The 19,563-nt window shown below is 40.2% G+C and overlaps 1 protein-coding gene across 2 annotated transcripts in view; it reads left to right on the top strand.

Moving 5' to 3' along the window:
* Positions 1-19,563, top strand: part of grin2da (glutamate receptor, ionotropic, N-methyl D-aspartate 2D, a) — a 317,004-nt gene that overhangs the window by 226,434 nt on the left and 71,007 nt on the right. For both annotated transcript variants that reach the window (XM_074686909.1, XM_074686908.1), the window contains 3 exons: positions 3,051-3,256; positions 9,904-10,072; positions 17,973-18,126. In XM_074686909.1, the coding sequence (XP_074543010.1) occupies positions 3,051-3,256; positions 9,904-10,072; positions 17,973-18,126 (529 nt within the window). The remainder of the gene's footprint in view (positions 1-3,050; positions 3,257-9,903; positions 10,073-17,972; positions 18,127-19,563) is intronic.

The following is a 19,563-nucleotide window of genomic DNA, read 5'->3' as shown; positions in this document are numbered from 1 at the left end:
TGTGTATCGTTCTGATTTTCAATCATTTGTCAAACAGCAGCTTTAATCAATGTGCTATTTTAATCATAACACAATAATTATTCATCTTTACGCAGAGCTGGCTTTGTTTTAACTGTGCTTTCAGAGAGTCTGTGAAATCTAAAAGTCTGTCTGAGCGCCATGGTAACACAAACACCAAATCTTGCCTCATCCCTGCCTTCTGCTGGGCTGTCATCCAGGGATTCAGCCCCTGTCTGAGCTCTCCGTGTGTGTGTGTGTGTGTGTGTGTGTGTGTTTGTGTGTGTGTGTGTGTGTGTGTGTGCATGTTAATGTCTTTTCTGGCTTTGTCTTTATCGAGCAGCAGAAACAGTTTACTTCAGATAAAACAAACATGTCAGAGGGGTGAACTGGAGGACGATGAACAGAGAGCAAATTATCATTTGGCTTCGTAACGAGCTGTTGGTTGTGGGTTTTTGAAATGCAGCAGTGAAAGTGAAAGGGAAAGTGAAGGACAGGAGCAGGAATAAAAACAGGAAGACAGAAAGTAAATAAATGAGGAAAGTCTAAGCAGACAGCTTTTTTCTAACCCTGTTTTTGCGTTAAAAAAGCCAAAATGATAAATGATTTATAATGGTACCCACATTTGTCCTTCAGTTTTTCTCCCGGATTTTCATGTTGACACTGGATAGTGGGAATGGTACTTTTAAAATGAGTTATTCTGAATTTCAGAATTCCAGAATTACAATTAGATAGAGAATCAAGCGTTACTTTTTGGTTGTGGTTGCAGCCAACATGAACTGGTGTTAAGCAGTCAAACGTCAGCATCTGGAAACACTATATGGCAGCTACAAAATACAAAATACATAGGTCAAAAGGCATGTTAACCCTCAGGATCCCAGGTGTCAGATTCTCAAATTTGCGACGGTACCTGAATGTATCACACGTGATGTCAGCAACATGCCAGAAACTGGTGGGAACGAACGTTGATTCTTGTGAGAATGCCATCGTCTTTGTGTTTATTCACATGTCCTTTTTGAAAATCTGCAGGAAATAAACTGTTTGCCCTAGCTCAATTCTGTAAAAAAAAAAAATATATACACTCTTCAATGTTTTTAAAAAGTCCTGAATGATTGAAATATGTCCTGTATTTAATTTTAAAGAATTCTTTGAAATTTGCCTTCCATCTTCCTGGTGTCATGTTTCAGCTTGGGACTGCTCTGCACCAATCAGCAACAGTTTGTGTATTCAGAGGTTTAAAACTGAAAATACTTCACTTCTATTTGATCCAAGACTTGAACAAAGTGTTTTGTACATAGTTATTCACATTTTTCATTGTTTTGGAGTAAAAAATGTCAATGTCTGCCTGTCTGTTTTGAATAGTTTCTTGCATTCTGGTTCGGTTGTGTTGCTGAGACTTTGTTGAGTTACATCTGGCTTTAGCCCTGGTTCTCCTGACCTCATAGAAGTGTAGAAGTTTATATTGCAGTGAAAAATGATTTAAAAAAAACTTAGATTTAAAAAATAGATCGATAAAAATATAGCTAGTATCTTTGCATGTATGTAGAAGTAGCTGGTGGAGCTCCATTTTCAAGACACCAAATGTTCCAACAGAGCAAAGTTTTGTGCAGCTTGAAGCACGTTCACTTGTGCTAATTTTGGTTATAAGTGGCAGAAGAAAGAAAAACCAAACAACCACTAGGTGGCGTTACTGCAGAGAGAAATATTTCCCTTTTAGCATCCAGCTAGCTTCATTTTTACAAAAAACAAACAGTGCATCTTAGGGACCCGAGGCAATATTGCCACCTGATGTACTACTGTACATCATGTACTTCACTGCACAAAAAGTCACTTTCAAACAAAAGCACAGTATTTTAATCTCCACTTTTTTTTTCAGACCACGTCTCACTGGTTGAGATTTACTGCAACCGATTATATACCTGAGACTTCTTTATGGCCTAGTATCTCTTAACTGTTGCAAAAGCTTTCCATCAATTAGTCTAAAATCAGGCCAAAGTTAATGCTATCCATACAAAAATTTTGCGACAAATTATGTTTTTTAAAAAGTGCATCTTTATTATTTACTTCATGGAAACTACCTAAATTTAACTGAAACAATCTTAAACTATACATACACAAACAGCTTGTATATGAATTAGCTTGTTGCTTATTTGGCTCCATTTTTGTAGCATATTCATGCTAACGGCCCCTATCACTGGCCCTATAGACAACAACAACAAATGTGAGTGTGAGTTGTGAGTTTTACAAACAGGCTTTGCAGGTTTTCTCTAAGCATGATGTAGTGCTAACTATAACTTTAAATTAAGCTAAGTCATCACTATGGTTACGAGCAGTTAGTTGTTTAGTTTTATTGGCATGATATGAGCTTTCAGGTACAACTGACTAATTTCATGAGACCGGTGCTTTTGTTAGCAATGCATTTGTATTTTCCCTGTCTATTTGGGGACAGTGAGACCTAACAGGAAGTAGTTTTTCAAAAATAATTAGACAAAATGTTTGACAATAACATACAGTTTAAGTCATCCTGTAAGGAAAGCCGAGGTGAAATGTCTCTATATGAGGTCGCAGGGTTTCAGGATGCTGAAATTAACCGTCTTGTAACTGAGTTGTTCCAGTTGAGGAGTAAACAATCGTTCATAAACCGGCGTCTTCATGAGTCACTGCAGCTGAGTATGTGTGTTTTTAAGAAGCTCTGCAGTTCTTTAAAAAAATCCCAGCAGCCTCGTCTGGCAGGTAGACACACGGAGGACTTGGCAGTATGCAAATAGCATCTAAATATACGCAGCACGGCTTGAAATTACAAAGCACTGACAGATTTGCTGTTTGGCTGCACATCCATCCTCTAACATCCTCCAACGACGTGATGCGAACAGATTTGTTTACACATTTAGGTCAGTGTGACAGTGAAACTGTACCGGCTCTCTGCACAAACAGCTCCGTTAACAGGAATCAGTTTATTATGAACACAACCAATGCAGATTCACACAACTCTTCAACTCAGATTAAAACAGGCACACTGTAAGCATCTGTGTTTTTATGATCTGTCTCCTCAGGTCGGCTGGTGGGAGAATGGCCACCTGCGTCTGCGCTACCACCCGTGGTCTCGATACGGCTCCTTCCTGAAGCCTCTGGACGACGCACAGCACCTACGGGTGGTCACTTTGGAGGAGAGGCCCTTTGTCATCGTGGAGCCAGCTGACCCAGGAACCAGCTCCTGCATCCGGGACTCTGTGCCCTGTCGAATGCCCGTCAACTCCAGGTAACACAGCAAAACAATCTGTACTCAAAGCTGCAAGCAACGTTGGTCGGGTCCTTGTTCTGTTGCTGGTCCCTCTGTAATTTCCACTATCATTGTTTCATCCCTTTCAGTTCGTGACATCATCACCAGCTGCTGCCCTCTTGGGAGTGAAATTGACTCAAGTTTTACAAACAACTCCACATAGATGCCACAATTTTTACTAACTCTCTCTTAAAATGAGACGTCTAGGAGTACATTTTGCCAGGAATGAATCCATGTCATTTGTAAAGCTGTATCATTTCTACTTTTTTGTGTAGAGGCCTAACTGCCACAGCTTGTGTGGAGCTGGATCATCCTCTCCCATTCACTCTAATAGGGGGAGCTGAGAGGGCTTCTGTGGGATTCACCGACTTTGAGGGCTCGTCATTCAAAACACGTTTGATTAACAACAAATTCCTGTTTCACTTTTGTAAAGCAGGGCCCACTCTGTCATCTGAGTGAATTTCAAGCCGATTCGATTAATGGCCTCGAAGGAGATTACTTTTGTAAAAGGCCCAAAAAGTGGCCAAATTTGACATCGAAAGGCAAATTTCCAGCTTCCTGTTCGAGACAGGTTCATGATGTCCCATATTTTTTTTTTTATACGTCTCGATAAGACAAACATTTTGAAGTTTATTAAATTTCCATTTCAGTGTGTTTTAGTGTGCCTAGGTGGCGCTAGAGAGCACATTTAAGTAAGTTGGGGGCTAAATTATTGTGATATATAGAATTTCAAGTAAAAAGAAAGAATCTTAAAATTATAAAAGAAGCTTTAAAGGTCCCATATCCTGCTCCTTTCCTGCAGTTTAATATGGATCATTGATGTCTTCATGAAATGGTAGTAACATGTTTTGGTCCAAAAAACCAATAAATCAAGCACAGCAGCATTGTTTCCAGGCTCTCATAGCCCCTCTGTTCAGAATGCTCTGATTTAGTGGGCGTGGCCTTCATATGTAAATGAGCCACCGCTGATACCGCCCCGCTCTTCCACGTCACTGAGAGCGGCGCCACGAGCTCCGAGTGCACAATGTTTAGAAAACAGAGAAGCTCGTTTACCGTAACATTACAGGCTAAAACAACAGGCTAACCGCAGCTAAAGTTAGCATCCTGAAGCTAACACAGAGACAGGGGGGACACTGAGGAAAAGCTCTTCCATCTGCTCCACAGCACACAGCATTTAAAATACTCACATTTCCAGGGTCCCAGGTTTGTTGGAGGATGGTTGGTAATGCGCCTGGATTCAGGACCAGTCTATTGGCTAGCCCTCTGTTGGACTGTCCAAAGTTGGAAAAGCAGTCGGCCGTGAAGTGACTAGCACACACATGCACAGTTTTACTGAGTGTAGCTGGAACATTTCCCTCATTAATGAACTTTAGACACTTAGTCTGTCTTCTTCTGAGATGAGAAGCTTGAGCATGGAACTATGTGGCTGTTTACAGCCAAAAACAGAGCAGTGATGGCTCCTCAACTTCAACATTCTCCTCCCTGCTGCTGGAGAGAAGTGGGTGGGGATGGGGTTCAGGGGTGGACCAATCAGGTCAGACTTGCTCCTGATTGGTCAAAAAAGGAAATCGCTAAAATCCAAACAGCTCGTTTTAGGTCAGGATTTTACATTCACAAGCTCTACTAAGTACAGGTTTGGACCCCAAAATTCCACTAAAAGACTTGATAAAGTGATTTTTGCATAACATGGGACCTTTAAAGTTAAGTGAGTTGCAAATCAGCCGGGACACACTTGTTTAAAACAAGTTCTTGAAACTCAGTGGGAAGCTCCAGGTTAGGACGACCTGCCTTTTATTACAGCCATTTCCTCAGAAACAGATTCATATTTTAGATGTCATATTCCTTCTACCTCAGAATGGACTGTTAGAGTTTAACACACAACAAGAGCCGGTTTGATTTACAACAAGTCATTTCTTACTACAGTGTCTCTTTCCAGAAATCCTTATCGGCCTATAAACTGAAGTGGAAAGTAGAAAGAAGTTTCCAGAAGTGGTTAGATAGAGACTACCCTAAAAGCAGAAGAGTGAAATTGAAATGTCTGTCCAAGCAGCCGTGAACAAGACGGTAAATCTTTACCATCTGCAGGTATACAAGGGAAGGAAAGGCGTAAAGAAAGCCTCTTCTTCTGGGATCTAAAGACAGAAAATAACCTCATTACGCCGGGGAGGAAATGAAGTCTCCCCACAGCAGAGATAGAGATGTTAGAAGTCAGATGGTTCCACGTTAAAGCATGTGACGAAGAACAAAGCACGATTCAGTTATAGCTGCTCATTAAGATCATATTATACCTCCAAACAATGGAGAGTAAATTGTCTTTTAATCAATCTATATAATCATAATTTGAAAAATCTATATGTTTCTAATTACAGAGTGAGGAACCCTGCTGGTTCACACGAGCAGCGGCTTCATGAATTATTCATACGCTCATCAGACGTAAAATGAACTTGTATTTCCTCCTTACAAACTGAGATGGAGTGTAGCGTTTATATTTAGGACGTTCCTCCTGCTTCATGTTAGTTTAAAGCTCATATGAGGTGAGTACCTGAGGAGAGGAAGGCAGAGTGTGTGGGCCTGTGTGCATATATGTGTGTGTATAAGTGTGTGTGAGTGTGGGCTCTGGGCTCCCGGTCTATTCCAGATAAGCTTCCTTCCTGCCAGCACATGACCTGGCCAATGGAAAGATAACGAGTTCATCCTTTCCCTGACTCTGCCGGCTGAAAGTGGTTTTCCTCTCTTTTTAATCAAGAGACTTTGAAACACTTCTTTTATTTTTCTTTGAAACACTTCTCTTTCTTCTCCTGCTCATTGGTTTTTGTTCCATAATTTATTTGCTCTGCTTCAGATAATTTGCTGCCTTGTTTTACCTGTCATGGCTTGTGCTGTTGTTGCAGTGCGGGGGCTGAGATGCTTTGTGCTTTTTATTTTCTCCTGTCATCACCACGAAGGTCAGGATTTATATCTCCAGAGCTGAAAGTAAAGACTAAATATTGGTAGATAAACATCACAGGTTATCCACCCCCACTGACCGTAGGCTTGTTGTAAGTGATCTGTTTTTTTACAAGTGACACTAAGACCCATAAGCAGCTTTTGGCATACCACTGATCACTCAGTGCCACCTGCCATTCTTCAGTGACACCTGCCATTTGCTCAGTGACACATGACAATTAATGGCTTATTGGCAGGTGTAGCTGAGCGATTAGCTGGTGTCACTCAAGGAATGGCAAGTGCCACTAAGTAACTTGCAAGTTTCACAGTAATTGGTAAGTGTCACTAATGAGTAATTGGCATTGGCCCGTTTTGGAATGGTAGGTGTCACTAAGCGATCAGTAGATTTCATCACGTGATTGGCCACTGAGTGACCGGCATATCTTTATCAATAAATGTTAAAACAAACATTTCCTGTTTTCATACTCAAACAAACAATGGAATTCCTTTTATGTAAATGTATTTTTGACAAGAATAGATTAAATCAGCACTTACAGAAAGGTTTTAGTTTTGGATGGCATTAAACAGCCCCCACAGGGAGTCATAGCGTAGGTGTTCAGAATCAGAATCAGAATCAGAATCAGAATCGGTTTTTATTGCCAAGTATGCAGCACATACAAGGAATTTGACTCCGGCAGTTGTTTTCTCTAGTACAAGAGTGGACACAAACATGACACATAAACATGACAATAAAAAAATAGATAAATAAAGATGTGGATGTAGAAAAGGGCTGGGAAAAATGTGCATCAGAAATATTTACAGAGTAATGGGATATTTACAATTCAAGGTGAAAAAGTGCAACTGTGCGGTCCATAGTGCAGCTGTAAACTGTTTTAAAAGGTGCCAGTGTTAATTAGAGTTTTTTATTATTTAATATGGAGACTGCAGACGGGTAGAAACTACTCCTGTGCCGGCTTGTCCTGGTCCGCAGAGCTCTGAGGCGCTTGCCGGATGGGAGCAGTTCAAAGAGTCCGTGAGCAGGGTGAGTGGAGTCCCTCACAATGTTTCCTGCTCTCCTCTGAGTCCTAGAGCAGTAGAGGTCCTGGATGGAGGGCAGGGGGACTCCAATGATGCGCTCAGCAGTCCTCACAGTGCGCTGCAGTCTGAATCGGTCCTGCCTGGTGGCAGCTCCAAACCACACAGTGATGGAGGAGCACAGAACGGACTCGATGACTGCAGTGTAGAACTGCAGCAGCAGCTCAGGGGGCAGTCCATGTCTCCTCAGGAGGCGCAGGAAGTACATCCTCTGCTGAGCCTTCTTGAGGATGGAGCTGATGTTCTGCTCCCACTTCAGATCCTGCGTGATGATCGTGCCCAGGAATCTGAAGCTCTCCACAATGGACACCGGGTTGTTGAGGACTGTGAGGGGGGACCGGGCGGGGGGATGTCTCCTAAAGTCCACTATCATCTCCACCGTCTTTTTCTTCTTTCTTTCGTCTTTCTTTTCAATTCAGAGGATTGCTTTGTTCGAAACTGGTCAGAAATAGAATAGAATAGAACTTTATTGTCATTGTAACAAGTACAACAAAATTGAAGTCACAGCAGCAATCAAGAAAACATCAGAAAGAAAGTGCAAAAAGCTCCATAAGAAAATAGATGCTGACAGCTTGTCCATCATTGTGCAGTCAGCCAGCCTCCACCTCCACAGGGTCCAGGACTGAGCTTCTTCAGCAGTCTGTTCAGTCTCTGTCTCCTGGATCCTGTCTGCTCACAGCAGGTGAAGCTCTTCCAATGTGGCGTTAGTGTCTGGTGTTAGCTCTGTTAGCCATGTCTGGGAATAGCATGATGCTACTCTACCTTCTGGTATTCCCTCTGTTGCTGGGTTAGCACAGCTAGCTTGTCCATCTTGTTGGAGATAGATCTTACGTTCCCAATAACGATGGATGGAAGGACAGGTCCATGTCATCACTTCTTAGTCCTTGTCCTCACCTCCTTCTCCTCACCTCGTGGGAAGACATCCAGCCTAGCACCAGTTAGCATTGACATGCTACAGGCTGCTAACAGCTAATTTCACATGTAAACAATGCAGTCATGGTTACATGTAGGATCTCCAGACAAACACAGGAGAAAAAATAGTAAAAATATCACTGAAGTCAAAAAGTTTGGTGTCCATGACCAACAAATGAGCCATACAAAGTAATGATTCACTCCAAATAAAAAGATTACAAAAAAGAGACGAAAAAAATTACAAGAAACAGACAAAGAAGAGAGAGCTGCTGCAAAAGGCAGCCATAGCCAACAGGGTGGCGCCTAGCAACCATAAATAAATAAATAAATACATACATCCATACATATATATTTATTTAAATATAATGTTTTAAGATATTTTTTGTCCGTATTTTAAAACCATCTGTATTAACAGAATTTTATTTTAAAAAAATTAAATTATTATATATATATATATATTTTTTATTTTTTTATTTTGCCATAGCTGTGGGCCAGGATCTTGGCATTCAAAGTGTACCTGTTCCTCCCCCATTTTTATAGTCTAAGAAGTATTAACATTCCATGGTTTTTGCTCAAAGCCTAATGACAGACCCAGAGAAACAAATAACTTAAGTGATATGATACATATATTGCATAAACCGTATTTACAGTCAGACTTATGACTGTAGAATGAAAGTCAACTGTAGGTCTGTTAGGCACAGTTTTACTTCATGTTGTGAGTAACTGGGAGGAAGTTTAAGAGTTGTAATCAGAACAGCTGATGGTAAATTCATGTGTATAGTTATGATTGGGACAAACAGCTGGGTGTCATCAGCGTAACACTGTTTTTTTTTCTTACTGATGATTCTCGTCAGATTTTTTCAGTAACAAAATAAAATTTCTTCAAACTTGAGATTTGTATTAATACTATTAATACTTTATATGCATACTCCTCTTTTCTATTCAGGTGTTTGGTAAGTGCGTCATTTGCTGCCATGTGATTGGCTGATTAAATCCTTGCACTTGTGTTTTCCCATGTGCCTCCTCCATGCCCTGGTCAAACCAATAAACCAACCTGAAAAGGTTGCATGCCATGAAAGCCATTTATCTAATGCACAACTTGTGTTGCCTGGTAACAGAGTGGAGCGGATGCACAGCCAGAGTGTCCCGGGGAGCATCCAGAGGACACTTGGTATGGGCAGCTGAATGGCTTTGCAGCCACTCCACAGACACTGATCTAAATGTCTTTTCAATCCCGTGTGTCTGACCTACTCGTGGCGCTCTAGAGGTGAAGTGTTTACGAGCTGAAGCCTCAGAAACACAGTCAGAGGCAAATGCAGATATTTTTCTGATTGCAAAGAGAAACCAAGAGGAGTACACTGAGTTTGTTCTGTTGAATAATGCGGTTCTTCCCCGCCTGCTGTCTTACCTGTCATGAATTTTTTCTCAACACCCTGAACTCTCAGTATCGATCTCCTCACGATCCCTCGCCAATAATTTATACCCCAGTCTGCTCTTCTCCTGTTACTCTCTCCTCCCTCTGCCTCCTCGGTACTCATCTGTTCTTTTCTTTACTCCCTGAGCTGCGATTTCTTTTTCATTTTCAGCCAAGCAGACCATCCAGGTCAAAGCCTCCTTCATAAAACATCTTAAAGCCTCATAAAAAGCCTGTTCGCTGTCTCACCCGCTTGTCTTTTCTCTCATCTTCTCCTCAGTCTGGTGGTGGAGGGCAGCGTGCCCATGAAGCACTGCTGCAAAGGTTTCTGCATCGATGTCCTCAAGAGGCTGGCCAAGATTGTGGGTTTCACCTACGACCTCTACCTGGTGACCAACGGGAGGCACGGGAAGAACATCGACGGGGAGTGGAACGGCATGGTGGGAGAGGTGAGGATCTCAATGGTGACCCACTGATGTGTTAATATCAGAATAGTATGTTGGAGTTATAAGGTAAGCTAGCATCTACGTCAGACATTTTAAAATTAAAAAACTTTCACTACCATACTTGTTATGTATCACAGCATCTGTCCATGAAGGATGCTCTTACAGTCAAGAGTTTCAGTCTAGAAGCACAGTACTGGACTGAGACATTGTTTTTGAAAGTGACAAACGACTTCCTCTTTCAGCTGACAGAGGAGGAAGTTTAATCTTAGTCCTGTTAGATGTGACTGAAGCGTTTGACCTTGTGGATCACGCCACCCATTTTCAGCGGCTTGAACTCTGTGTTGGCGTTAAAAGGACTGCACTCAGCTTACTATGATCCCATCTGTCAGAACTTTTTCTGGTGTTAGAAACTCCACTCAGTCGCAAATTTCAACACAAGCATTCTGATCGTTGACGTCTGTTTGTTGGGTATTGTAAAGTAGATGTGTTACACTGATGACACCTGATTGTATGTCCAAAACATAACTATGTACATTGATTAACCAACTTTCTAAGACCAACAGCTAAACCATGAGTCAGCTCACATGGATTAAAGTCATTCATGAGCCACAAAATCTACTTAATCTTAACTATAAAGAGAAACAAAGCATTTTAACTCTAAGTTATAGTTGAAGTCTTGTGAATAATTATTGAAACAAGAAGATTTTTGAATTTATAAAATTGTAGTAATGACTTTTTGTTTTGTTTTGTTTTGTTTTTTTTTTTATAAATTTGAAAATATTTTGAAAAACAGATATTTGCAAAAATTAAAACAAATAAAAATGCAAAATTTTAAAATGAAAAAAATATATATCAAAATTTAAAATAAAATTTATTGAAAACAAAAAAATTTGCAAAAATTTCAAAAAGTGATTGCAGTGAAAAGCAGTAATTCAAAAAAGTTGTGATTTCAAAAAATCGAAAATTTTCACGAAACTGTTAGAATTTCAAAATTTTGCAAAAAAAAGTTGCAATAAAGAAAATGTTTCAAATGATCAAAGTTAACAAAAATTTAAATTATAAAATAAATAAGTAAAAAGTTACAATAAAATTGCAGTCTCAAAAGAATTGAAATTTCAAAAAATTGCAAAAAAAAAATTAAAAAGGAATTTAAAAAAGTTGCGAAATTTTCACAAAACTGTTAGAATTTCAAAATTTTGCAAAAAGTTGCAAAAAAGAAAATGTTTTAAATGATCAAAGTTAACAAAACCTCAAATGATAAAAAAAGTAAAAAATTACAAAAAATGCAGTAAAAAAAAAGTAATTTCAAAAATTCGCAAAAATTAAAAAAAAAAAAGAAATTGAATTATTTGAAAAAAAATGTCTAAAAATTTGAGAGAACTCTTGAATTTGATGACGTTTTGATAATATTGCTGTAATCATAATTATTCTGTACTTTGCTAGTGTCTTGCCACATATTAAGCATGTATATTAATCTGGCACGATGTCAGTCAAATGAATCCATCCACACAGAATTAAAATCAGTATTTTCTTCCAGATTAGTCTTTTTGTAGATGTAGTTTTCTTCCCAGGGCTGTAAAACTTGAGGTTAGCCACAGGTGCATGGAAAGTTGGTGGGCTGTTGATGTTGTAGGAGGTGAAGTAGAGCGGTGGCAGGCTTTATTGACAGATGGGATGAAGATTTAGTTTAACTAAATGTTAACACAGGATTTTATTTAGTGTCAGTGTCTTTGATCATCAATACCCTCTGGAAGAAAAATAACAATTCTTTATTTTAATAATATTTTCTTTAAAGCTACAAGGAGCCACTGCAGAGGAGTCAAGGAGTCGCATGAGCCATCTTCTTGGCTGCTGCCTCTTTAAGGCTTCCAGCATCACAAACCCCCTTCTCTCTGATTGGTCAGCCTTGTTGAGGTCTGTCAGGGTAGACCTTGGTATTTGAGGCCCACAGTGTGTCATGAACTAATTAGGAGGTCCTAACCAGGGACATCATCAGACCAGTAAGTCTTAAAATCTTGAAAAGCACAATACCCCCTCTTTAAACTTTGAGTTTTTCTCTCAAAAGGTAGGAAAAAGCAGCACAAACAGTTGATGCTATAAGAAAAACAGAATAGGCATCAGAGTGAATGAAATGTGGGTGAGGAATTAAAGGCGCTTCAGTTAAAATGTATGTTAATTTGAAAGAAAACACAGCTCACAGGCGGTATCTCCTCTGGGAGTTTATTCTAAAGTTCAGCAGCCCTGATCACAAACACACCGTGACCCTGTTTTCTGTCTCAGCCGGATACTGGAGCTGTGACATAATTCTCTTTTTCTCCTCTGTACAGTAGCATCGTCTTTTTCCCCTCCTTTGTTGTGTTTACAAAAAGAGGGGTTTGATACGAGGGCCCCCGTAAAATTCTTTTTATCCTGCCTCAAATCCTTTAAAGCGACCCAGCGAGGGGATTGGGCCCGAAATCGAAGGAGAGGAGGGGAAATTTGGAGGGAAGCCGTCAAACGGATTAGAGCTGGAAAAACTGAGAGACGGGGAGTAAGACTGTGAAACTGTACATAACGCTGGATGTGTGTGTGTGTGTGTGTGTGTGTTGGCGGATATTCTGCTGTTTCCCTGATGCCAATCCCCCTCTGGTGGCTGGATTAATGGAGTTGGTTTAACATGGATTTAGACGGAGAATACAAATCATTGTGTCTGTTTCTGTGTGTGTGTGACGACCGGTTTCACTCTAAGACTCTTACAGTAAACTTCTACATGCTAACTAGCTTCTGTTCAGCTAAAACCGTCACTATCACTAAAAAACAGCAACAGTATCAAGGTCATTCTCGCTGATTCACGTCTTCCTCTCTCTTTACATCCTTTGTGCTCCTTTCTGATAACTCATCTCCTTCCATTTCTTAGCGAGGTAACTTCCACCAAGGCTAACACGTCTGCCTTTTGCAGACTCCCTCCACGTCCTTGTGCGAGCAGTGAAAGCCCGCACTCACTCGCTCTTTTCTGCCATTTTTCAGGGTATCATCCAACCTTGCACTTTTTGTTCTCCAGCCTTACACGAATGCCTCCAAACGAGATGGTAATTTCCTCCGTCCCTCAACCGTACCCTTCGACTGTGAATCATCCTGTTATAAAGCTTTCAAACAGGAGAGTCACAGGTGTGTTTGGAATAATTAGGCTGGATTGGTCACCTGGGGGAACCTGAACATCATCACAGTTTTATGAGAACACAATGACTCACTGAATAACCTCTCACGACTCACGTCCTTTCTCTTCCAGTCAGAAAAAAATAGTTATCTTCAACTTTTTCTTTTTTTCCTATTACAATCATAGAATATCACTACAACCATGTAGCTGTAGAAGAATCACATAGCATTCATGTTGCAGAATGAAAATATATATTTTGATTGATGATTTTATGCTGTTTACATGTGGAATGGTGTTGAACCCACCTGTCTCTATGGCTTTTTTCTCATTACATTTACTTCCAAAGCTGACATTCAAACAAAATTTCTACCAGACATTGGTATTAACTCAAATAATCCACACATGAAAAGAAATCACAACGTTCAGCTCCATAAATAATGATTATGGTGAATTAAGTACGATAACACAGGAAAAAAGTATTGAACACACCATGGAAAGGCTGTATACTTTGGACAGGAAATGCACCATACCACCTGAAATCTGTCAGTAATTATTACTTGAACTTCCAATTAGTGCAAACCAACATCAGCTGGGCTAGAGCAAATTGATGGTCCTATAAAAAAGGTGTTTTTTTCACCAAGCAGTTAAATAGCACACACCTCATGATGGGTAAAGGCAAAGAGCTCTCTGAAGACATTCACAACCTGGTTGTTGCTCAGCATCAGAATGGAACTGGTTACAGACTTATATCAAAGCACCTGAATATTCCAGTCAGCACCGTTGGGGCCATTATTCACAAGTGGAAGAAGCACCACCTTACCATCAACAGGCCACACACAGGAGCTCCTTGAAGATTTCTGACCAGGGAGTCAGAAAGATAGTCAGAAGAGGACTCAACCAGCCAAGGACCACCCTGAAAGTGCTCCAGAAAGACTTGGAGGCAGCAGGTACAATTGTTACAGAGAAAACAATAGGCAATGCACTCCACCACCATGGCATCTATGGACGCTCAGCCTGCAAGACTCCATTCCTCAAGAAAAGGCATGTTGAAGCTGGTTTAAAGTTTGCTAAACAGCATCTTGACAAGCCTGTAGAATACTGGGAGAATGTTGTCTGGTCAGATGAGACCAAAACTGAACTTTTGGGCTGTCATACTACAGACCATGTTTGGAGGAGAAATGGCTCTGCACATCAGCCAAAAAACACTACACCAACAGTGAAGTGTGGAGGTGGAAGCATCATGGCATGGGGTTGTTTCTCATCTCATGGTGTTGGCAAACTTCATATAACTGACGGAGCAATGAATGGAGCCATGTATGGGGAAATTCTTGATCTGAATCTGCTGCCATCCACCAGGATGATGAAGATGAGACGTGGCTGGACCTTCCAGCAGGACAACCATCCAAAGCACACGGCAAAGTTGACTCTCAAATGGTTTCAGAAAAAGAAAATCAATCTGTTAGAACGGCCTAGTCAATCACCTGACTTCAATCCAACTGAACATTTGTGGAAAGAAGTAGAGAAAAGGGTTCACCAGAGGGCACCAAAGAATATTCCAGATTTAAAGACAATCTGTGCAGAGGAATGGGCCAAAATCACACCTGAGCAGTCTGTCCATTTTTTCAATTTTGAATATTTCATGAATCATATCTATTCATTCATCAATTGTGGATGGCTCTGGCTTTATCCACTTTCTTGCTGCTAAAAGTTTTCTCAACAACTTCTTTTCATTATTATTCCACCTTTCATATGAGATATCCCTATATATACAGCACCACATGTAAAAATAAACAAAGTTCTTCATATGCTTATGAGTGTCTCACCAATATGGCATAAAAACCTGGCAACCCCCCAAAATATGGAGGTGGTTTGCTTCATTTATCCAACATGGTCTCTAACATCCACCTCCACTTCCCTGATGGCATTTCTGCAATGGTGTTACAAAAAACCTTATAATATTCCTCCAGAAAATATCACACCAGGTAGTAGAGCAAATGGAAATCCACTGTGCCTCAGAAATACAACTCCAGTTCTCTTCTGTAATGTTTAAATTTCCCTCTTGTGGCTGATGATACCTTTATAGATCCTGGAAGTTACTTTATAGCATGTTGTGGATTCTGAAACTAATAAAAGCATTTTAACAATATCATTTTCTTGAATATAGAACTTTTTAATGACAGAGATCAGTATTTTCCATCAGTCCGAGTGTTCACTAAATTATCTGTCTTGGTGCCATGTGTTCATGTCACCTGATTTCAATTTAGCACAAGCACGTATTCAATTAAAACGAGTCTGGCTGAGGCAGTTGTCAGTGACATGGCTGTCACTTTCATTTAAACTTTACTGCAGAGTGTTTGGAGAGAGCAGCGAGTGCTAATCACAAAGATCGAGGACACCACTCACAAAAAGTTTGGGATGAAACATGCACGACAACCTTTAAATTCAAGCTTAGTTTGACCTTCTCCAAACATTTCAGTACCCAGGTTCAACTGTTATCATTATGAATATTATTATTTTGTTTTTCTGTAAATATTCCTATTTTTTATATTTTAATTCTACTCTATTATTATTATTATTATTATTATTATTATTATTATTATTATTATTATTATTATTATTATTTTATTTTTTTAGAAATATTTTAACTTTTTCTATATTCTATCTGCATTTTCATTATTTTCTTGTTAATTGTTAGCACCAACATACCAAGACAAATTCCTTGTATGTGGAAATGTACTTGGCAATAAAACTTGATTCTGATTCTGGTTCTCTAACAAGATTATAAACCACAAATCACAAGTGTCCGATCCATGAATCCACCTCTGAATGTTTTGGTTCAATGAGAACTGAACAGTACCTGGGCATGTCGTATGCATGACAAGCGGGGAAAACGGACCGTTTGTACTAACAACCAAAAAAAAGTATGGGTTGGCGCTGTGCATGAGCCAGGTTAACGGGTAAAAAGTGTTTGCTTTAATTGCTAACAGCAGGATTACAGAGCCTGTTTGGCTGTTTAAAGGCGGACATCACGCAATGTGTGAAATATATGCTTTTGAGATGAAATACACAAAGACAGTGGACAATCCTTTGGAAAGGTGGTGATGTGTAGCCATTCAGCAAATTTAGATTGAGGAGCAGATGAGATATGGGAGACAATCAAAGTCTCAAACGGGCGAGGCTCGCTGCCGTCAGTTCTACAAGTTTGATTCACTCTGCTTTTATACGTCTGGGCCCTTCAAAATGTGTGTGGTGAAATGTTGGAGTTCATAAACTCCTTAAAGTGATCCTCCGGGATGGAGCAAGTTGGGTCCTACCACAAGGTTTAGGGCAGAAATTACCCCTACAGCAGTGTTTTTGTGCAGCAGAAGCCCAGAGCGCTCGCACCAAACACCCCCTCCCTGCTCCTCTGCAGGTTTCCTCTGCACTCAGACGGGGCCATATTTTACTTGACCTAAAACACAAATAAACGGACTCCCACCGAAAAAATCTGATATTGGTCTGCATTCACGCTTTATTTAGAGAATTTTCAGCGCGTTACTTTCACATAAAACACCGCTAATTAAGGCTCTAGTTCTCATCCTGTCTCTTCGTCCTGGCAGACTACCTGTGTTCGTTTATATCTGGCACACCGCACGCGTGATCGCCAAGATCGCCAAACTTTCTCTTTCTCTTTGTTTACCTGATTGACTGACTGATAACAGCTGTTTGTGTATTCTTGTAATAAAATCTCCATTGCTCCAGCTGAAAAAAGTTTTTCTTGATCCCCTCTCAGTTACACCGTTACCACTTGCCAGGTTTATCTCTGTTTACGAGTGGTAGACATGCACAGTTTGAGTTTGTTTGATGGGGTTTTCCAGGAGGTTCCCCTTAATTATGACGTAATCTGCACCTGCGTCTCTTTCATAGTGTAATTAGCTACCTGGCTGATTATTTTCAGTCTGTTTATCCATTGGTTTGGTTTTTTATAGAGAGATTATAGGGAACTTTAACGAGTCATCTGTTTTATTTATACCTGCAGATCTGAGGTTTATGTTTTCTTCTTTTACAGCCAGAAAAAATGGACTCAGCTTAAAAAAAATGAAGGTGGAATAAGTAATAAGAGTGTGAACAGGATCCTCAGTGGCCTCCAGTGAGGGGAACATTTGTCTTTCCAGTGCTTTGGGTCCAGGCCAAGACTCAGACTGATGAACTTTTGGTCCACAGCCAACTTCTTTACCCTTCGCAGTCCCTCAGCTCCAGTCAGGTAACCTCTGTTTCCTGCCAGGTGAATCATGGTGAAACACACCACAGCCACAAATCCCCAAAGTTTCTACCCTCTGACCATCTGAATCTGGTTTACAGCCGTCAGAGGAGCTCAGAGCAGGAGCAGAGCCAGGTTACAGCTGCAGAAAGAAAAGCACTGTCACAAAACGCTCAAATTTAGAGCCAAAGCCTGGAAAGTGTTTCTCTAACACATCACTGGGGAAAAAAACGAGTTTCAAAGACTCTTGTTCTGTGCGTCTTCAGGCGAAGCTTCGTGGGCAGGAGCAAGGTTCATGTGTCAGAATGATTTTTCAACAATTAAATAAAAGGAAGAGAAAAGAGAGACGGGATCAGAGCTCACTTCAGGGACTTGAACTCCTGAGATCTAATTTAATCATTGTAAAATCTAAAATCATCCTGTTTGATGAAAGAACAAAATCCCTGAACGCTTTAAACTCTTGTTCCTCTCTAAGCTGTTTGAGTCATTATGAAGTCGGTCTAATTTTGGGCGCCCTGTTTTTCCAGGTGGTAAACAACAGAGCGGACATGGCCATCGGTTCTCTCACCATCAACGAAGAGAGGTCAGAGGTCGTGGAGTTCTCCGTTCCTTTCGTGGAGACCGGTATCAGCGTCATGGTTTCTCGGAGCAACGGCACCGTGTCGCCTTCCGCCTTTCTCGGTGAGTAGTGGAAGTTTTTGACGATAATGTTTGATTGAAAAGATAAACACTGTTAAAGTCAGGCTTCTGTGAGGATTATGGCACCCTCTGTGGACATGGAAGGTAGTGATTTGAATATTCTCCTTTGAATAATTTCCAATGTCTTGTGCTTTCGACACATTTCTTACTCTGACACTTTTTGGTAGAAAATGAGCTGTGAATGGTCTCAAATCTGTAAAGTTATACAGTCATAAAAACAACTTTCTAGAAATATCCAATCAGCAAATTGATCATTTTGGGTGTTTTATTATCAACATTGAGGCATGAATTTACATTTCTGACGTTTTCATAAAACAGCTTTGCTCAAATGGATCAGAATTTCAGCTCTCACACATGCGGTGTTGAGCATCATTTCCCACGGTTATTCACACTCACACACACAACATTCAGCACACTAACAGTAAATATCAAAGTAAACTACAGGTGGTTTAGCTTAGCATCTCCTAGCAAGCAAACATGACAGGTGCAGCACTTCAAAGACAACTAATCAACCCGCGAAACGTCAACATAAAGTGATTTATTCACACGAACAGAAGTCTGGTTTCTCTCGCTACATTTACCCACCGTTTCACCACTTTTGTTTACCTGAAAAAACAGAAATTCATGTATTAATGTTTATGTTACAGTCTCAACAACTGTGAGCTAACTGGAAATCAAACGATGACACCCAATAATTAACAGTACCAAGTCTGACATGTGACATGTGACATGTGACATGCGGGGTCCCGCAAGGATCGATGCTGGGTCCTAACTTGTTTGCAATTAACAATATTTGTAATGTGCCAAAATTATTTGATTTCATTTTGTTTGCTGATGACACTAACTTTTTCTTCGCTCCTGTAAAAACCAGGATCAGCTTAGGAATCCAGTGGATGAAACATGATATTTGGAAATCAGAAATATAGTGGTCAGGTGGTCCTGGAGTTACGAACGAGTTCCATTCCTACACCCCCCTGTAACCCAAAATTCTGCGTTAGTCGGATTTCTACCTTAAATACCCCCAAATCTCTAAATAACTATCCAAAGACATGTATCATACTTCACATTTATGGGAAAACAGTACAGACAGTCAAAATAGACATTTAAATTAAAGTAAATTAAATATAGAAAGTAAGAAAAGAGACAAAGTGGATGATGCAGATGACCGTGTAGTCATCTCAGTGTCAAAAACTAGTACGCGTCGTAGGAGCTTACAAACAGAGCAGCCTAACTTTGAGACCTGCTCTATTTTCTTACACACATATATTTATGGCATCGTAAAGTCAAAATGACGTAAGTTGAGAACCACAGAAGTCGAGGACTTCTTGTACTAACAAAAACGTTATGATAGATAATATAGAAATAGAAGGAGTTAAAAGCCTCTGGACCCCAAACCTGCAGGCGGGTAAAAAAATGTAC

Source organism: Halichoeres trimaculatus, unplaced genomic scaffold (assembly GCF_033239565.1).
Source record: "Halichoeres trimaculatus isolate MK-OKI-2021-1 unplaced genomic scaffold, fHalTri1.1 fHalTri1_scaffold_14, whole genome shotgun sequence".
In the NCBI taxonomy this organism is placed as follows: domain Eukaryota; kingdom Metazoa; phylum Chordata; class Actinopteri; order Labriformes; family Labridae; genus Halichoeres; species Halichoeres trimaculatus.
The sequence above is the reverse complement of the archived record's forward strand: the minus strand, read 5'-3'. Positions and strand labels throughout refer to the sequence as shown.